Source organism: Paralichthys olivaceus, chromosome 4, assembly GCF_024713975.1.
Source record: "Paralichthys olivaceus isolate ysfri-2021 chromosome 4, ASM2471397v2, whole genome shotgun sequence".
Classification (NCBI taxonomy): Eukaryota; Metazoa; Chordata; class Actinopteri; order Pleuronectiformes; family Paralichthyidae; genus Paralichthys; species Paralichthys olivaceus.
Window position 1 is genome coordinate 19,644,561 of NC_091096.1, and position 5,668 is coordinate 19,650,228.

General features: G+C 41.1%; 1 protein-coding gene across 5 annotated transcripts; it reads right to left on the reverse strand.

Annotated features, from left to right (window-relative positions):
- Positions 1 to 545: 545 nt before the first annotated feature.
- asb6 (ankyrin repeat and SOCS box containing 6) lies at positions 546 to 5,466 on the reverse strand. Of its 5 annotated transcripts, none has more exons than XM_020094088.2 (7): positions 5,376 to 5,466; positions 4,786 to 4,943; positions 4,182 to 4,363; positions 3,785 to 3,891; positions 3,542 to 3,650; positions 3,026 to 3,112; positions 546 to 2,210 (listed from the first exon to the last, which is right to left on the reverse strand). In XM_020094088.2, exons 2-7 carry the CDS (start codon positions 4,908 to 4,910, stop codon positions 1,501 to 1,503), a joined length of 1,320 nt encoding a protein of 439 aa, XP_019949647.1. In that variant the 5' UTR covers positions 4,911 to 4,943; positions 5,376 to 5,466; the 3' UTR covers positions 546 to 1,500. The 5 variants fall into 5 exon arrangements, with proteins under 5 accessions (XP_019949647.1, XP_019949648.1, XP_019949646.1 ...); XM_020094089.2 differs by having other exon boundaries at positions 4,786 to 4,946; positions 5,376 to 5,454; XM_020094087.2 differs by having other exon boundaries at positions 4,786 to 4,946; positions 5,372 to 5,440.
- Positions 5,467 to 5,668: the final 202 nt, after the last annotated feature.

Here is a 5,668-nt window from a genome sequence, read left to right on the forward strand (position 1 = left end):
TCCAGCTTCAGCAATGTCAGGAAGGGGTTAGTTGTGTAACACAATGTCCTATTTAGTTTGCTCATCACACACACATGGATGCAAACACATACGTACCCCTTGACGTTCCTGTATCTTAACATGCTTCTACCAGGCAATGTTTGGTTATTCCCAAAGATGAGGAGGTGCAGATTTGTAAAAAAGAGGAGTGGGGCTCTGAATTCATCAGAATTTATAATGCTTAGTAAAACTTTCCACACCAGCAGCCACTGCAGCTACGTTGTGTCTCAGTAAAACCACGTCAAAACATCGACTTGCACTCCTGCAGTGTTGTAGCATCTTATTCCTGTTTCTTTATTTTAGCAGGAGCTCTCTACTGATGTTTGGTTTCTGCTCTCAAACTCGAGGCAAATACACAGCACTGATTTCCTCCTTTAACATTTAGTCAGTCAGTTTTAAGAGTCCTATTCTGCGCTGCCACTACCTGGTCAATTAAAAACAGTAATATGTGGACAAACAGAAAATAATGTCAACATTTAGTTAGTGGATAAACACATCAGACCACAGGTGGTGAAACACGCTGCTGTTTTATTGGTCCGTCTTCATGAGGAGCGAGATGACACACAAATTCCACAACACATCACCATCATGTTGAGGAGATAAAATATAGATGGACTCTTCTGCGCTAGAACAACTTTAATAGGCTGCACTGAGAATAACTAAATCTTTGACCCTGCTAGCTGAGCTACTTCTCATCTGCAGGAGCAACACTGCCATCCAGTGCCTTTTATTCTGAACTGCAGCTTCCTCAACACTTGAATTTTGTTCAACAGTTCAACATTAATAACTTGGCAACAACTCAAACACCAACTTGAACATACGAAATGTTGTATATTAGGGAAACATACACTTGTTTTGCCTGTAAATCTGGCAAAGACAACACACAATGAGAATTCAACAAAGGCCTCAGTGATGTCTAAGGTTTAGCTTAATATTTTTTGGGACCTGAGCCCAGGTATTAGGTTACCTCTGCCAAGGAGATTATGTTTTCATCTGTTTGTTTATGTGTTATACATGATTATGTAAAAATTTATGGAGCGGTGGGGCATGACCTATGACTCATTGAATTTTGATGCTGATCTAGGGGGGGGATCCAGGAATTCATTTTACTTTCTTTAACATTGTGCTTTAGGAGGATTTTCAACCTTTTCACTTGATGGCTCAGTAAATAGTGTACAGTGGAAAAGATGGAGTTTTGGCTCGGCAGTTTGTGAGCCAGGTGTGAGAAAGTGTTGTCCATAGATGCACTGTTTGAATGTATGTGTGAATGGGTGGAGGGGAAGTGTAATGGCACTTTGAGGGGTATCAAACTAACATCAAGAGACTGTTGGGCCTTGGTGGAGGTATGAACACTACTGAGTGTCATTCTGGTTAAATTCCTTCCCGGGTGTTTTAAAAAACATTTTAATCAGATTTTGGGTAGAACAGAAACCAGCCTGTAGCTTGCATCATCAGTGTTTGCTATGAAAGCTGGGGCTTGAAGCAGTCCCAGCCAGGTTTTGGTGTATATGTGCGCTCAGGTAGAAGAAAGTCTTTCAGTCTGTCTGGTAATGGCAAGGCATTGACTCTGTCTTCCAGTGGCCAGGGCTGCAGGTGGGTCCGTATGAATGCCCTGCAGAGGCATCGCAAAGCAGGGGGGCTGGCGTCATGTTCTAACACCCTCCTCTGCAGGTCCACCAGAGCCTGAGCGTGAGGGTCCTGACCAGGTGCAGGAAGCTCTGAGCTTAAAGGCAGATTTAGCATGGGGACATTTACCCTCGCTAGGTCGAGCAACACCTCAGCTTGCTCCAGGAGCTCGGACGCATGACTTTGATCAGAGCACTGCTGAAGGGCTTCCTGGAGCCGCCCGAAAAGGAGGCTCTCGGCTGACCAACAGGAGTCGCCATGATAGGTGCACTGCAAAGCAGCGCCGCTCTGCATCAAGAGCACAGCCAGTGGGAAGAAATTGTCAAAGTGCTCCAGGCTTGTCTGTGTCAGGGAGGAATCACCATCCTCATTCATGCAGCAGCTGGGGTCCACACCATGAGTCAGCAAAAGCTGTGTGGTTTTCAGGCAGAATCTACCGATCGCTGCAGCATCCTCCGCGCTGGCATCCAGAGCCTCCTTAATTAGAAACACCAACAAGGATTCGACTGCTTCACCGTGTACAGTGACAGCCTTCGCATCAGCACCTGTAGGGAAGAAAGCATCACAGTAATCATCAGATCAAATCAGACAAACAGGAGTGTGAAGACCCTCCCTCATCATTTAAGTCTGCTGCGTGGGAACACTTCAGTTTCACAGTCACCATTATGACGACAGACTTAGTCAAGAGGATCGTACAAAAGCTGTATGCCAACATTCATAACTGCAATTTGACATGTAGCTGGTCGGACATCGAATATGCCGACTCGTTTGAAACGGCATCACCACAGTTATGTCCACTAACATTAAGAATAACACTAACATAGGGGGACAGGGAAAAATGAGTTCAGTGCAAACCCAGCTATCTGCAGCATTAAAGCTGCAGATTGAAAACAATTCAGACCGCATCAAAACAATAATGAGCAACATATGTGTTTTTATAGCAGCGGACATGTGACCGTTCACTCACTGAAAGTGTTCTCCACAGCAGAGACATTGTTAGAACCAGCAGAGCATTGAACCCTCAACTATGTGAACATGTACATTTTTTATGAAGAAAAAAATACATATATTTAATAATGATAATCATACAATACAATAATGGTGCAGTTTAAGTACAGTTAACTTTTTACATGCTGCACCTTAATGGATATTTATTTTACTATTATTTATAAGACTGTTTTTTTGTTTTACCGTGATTTTTGTGTACCATTACACCCCTAATTTCCGTTAAAGGGTTTATGTGCATATTTTAGTTTCTGGATGTAGGGATTTAACTGTGACCTGGTTTGAAAGATATATTTTGGTGACCAAACTTTACTATGAGTCAAAGTGAGGATGAAGTGGGTTTCACTGTCACTACCTCTCTGAAGAAGAAGCTGGATGCTCTCTGTGTTGTTCACTGTGAGTCCATCGCTGCTGGCCATGGCATGGAGCAGAGGTGTTTTTCCTTTGGAGTCAAGACCAAAACAGTCAGTTTACACCGTGAATGAATGAATGATTGTTACAGAATTAAGTAGAGCCCTAACAATATGGATTTTTGGAGGCAGATACCAATATTAGGGAGTAAAACTATTCCAATATAGATATCCCGGCTGATATATATTTATATTATATAATAGATTTTGTCATCAAACCCTTCTGACAAAGAAATGTAATTGAGGCCTGATATTTTACAGCTTGATAATGAACCTTATTATAAACAAAACTGAAAGAAAACACAAAACAAATACATAGAACTTGAAAATGAGGAAAATAAACATTTCTATGTCAAACGTAAACATAAAAGCACATCTTTTCTGCATTTTTATTCTGTAAAATTAAGTTTTATATATCGGCAATTTTATCGTCAGGCTCTAGAATTAAGATTTAAATTTACCATTTTTATCGCTAGCATTCACATTGGCGCCCAAGTCGAGCAGAGTGAGCAGGCAGGGGAGTCTCTCTGACTCCTCACTGGCAAGATCCAATGGACTGCTCTCATGGATCTAACAAGTAACATACAGCATAGAGTTTTTACATCAAATGAAAAAGGAGAAAAAAAATTAAAATCAGACAGTGTCCAATAAAGACAAGACATAACAGAGATATGTGTTGATTCCAGTTAAGGCAGCTCTCTCACCCTGTCCCTCTTCTCAATGTCTGCTCCATGCCCGACCAGCAGCCTCACCATACTTGGCCTGTTCCGCATAACTGCTACATGTAGAGGATTGTAGTACGACACTGGGTCTGGAGAATAGAAAAAAAATATTAATATTATTCAAACATGTTTTTAGTGATTGCACTGCACATAATTTGAGGACAAATTTGCCCAAAATAAAAATACCTAATTGTTAAAATAGGCAAACTGACAACCTACAAATAAGCCATCTCAGCCACAGATCTGCTGCATTATTATTGATGTATGACAGGACACCCGTGATTTTGTCTGTCTGCCACAACAGCCTATCAAAAAATCCTTTGTAATTTTACTGCATGTTTATCTACATTATTTACTCCACACTCAAATCATTACTCACCTTCAAAGTTTAGATAAGCTCCGTGGCGTAGCAGGATTTCAGCTGCGTACACCAGTCCCCTCTCTGCCACTTTAAACAAAGCGTAGCTGATGCCTTGTACAAACACTTCTGACTGAGACTCTCGCTCCAGAAGCTCCACCAGAGAACTACGCCCACTGGACTCATCCTCTGGAGTCCTGACTCTGTACAGGGGAGCAGAAAGAGATACTGTTAAAGTCAAAGTCTGAGTTAGAACACACGAGGAGTACTACAAACTGGGCTCTGGTAAAAATTTAAATGATGAGATCTTAGGATCTTACTTTAGAATACCTGGGAGTCACTTTGAACACTAATAATATGCAACATGCTGCAAGTGACTTTTTTTTAATATAAAGAATATGAATTCCATTGGCTAGTATATAGATAATCAGATTTCTGAATGTTTTTTTGGACAGGGGTACATTAATACAGCAGTAATACTATGTTAAAACTCACTCGGCTACACATTACAATTTAGAAGTAGTAACTTTGTCCTTGGGAAGAATGAAATTAAAACTTTGAGAACACCAGATAAAATAGAAGATAACCAATCAATCAAACAATATTCATGTCTTCATGTTTCTACCTGTCCTCCTCCTCCTCCTCACCACCTCCATCATCTCCTTCCTCCAGTCCAACAACACGCATCACAGCATCCACCAGCGGCTGATACTCGTAGACGATCCTTCTGAAGCCGTGCAGGAAAGGCATGGCTCCTCTCAACACTGTCAGTCTGGGAATCAGCTGCTGAGTCCACAGAGAGCACGTGTGTTAGGTTACACTTCAGAGAGTGAGTCAGTGCCTGAGATGATGAAACTCTCTGAACCTTATCTTATCTCTACAGCTCAGCTGACAGAGGCTGGAAGCTAACTAGCTGACCTAAACGCTGTGTGTCGCTTTACGGGATATCATATCATCACAGTATAAATATATATACATATAATATAAATATAGAAGTGTGTCTCCGCTCGTGCGAAGACTTGATTCCGCTGTATTTACGCTCTAAGAAAGAAGTTGTGTTGTTAGCTAGCAGGTAAACGCTGTACGTCAGAGACAACACTAGCACAACACTAGCATTGTTAGCTCAGTTTACTCCATCTATCATCTGACTTAATAATGAACCATTCATTTGAATTACTTGAATGAGTGAAGTTGCAGAAACTGTCACATACTCACGTCTGACGTTTTCCTTCTAAACAGGAAGCTACCACTGCGCCTACATCAGTCCGTCAGTGTTTTCATCCCCCCTTAAAACACGACGATGACAAAGTTCCGCTTTCCCATCCGTTCTTTCTAATATTACAATCAAATATTTATAATGTAGATTTTTGTGTGTGGATATTTTACAGTGAACTTGATAAATTATAAAAAAACATTTTGTCTCATTCCAAAGGCTCAAAAGATCAATGTGATCGGTTCAGAAATGATTAATCGGAGAACAAGTGTGTTTTAGAAAGTTAAACATTTGT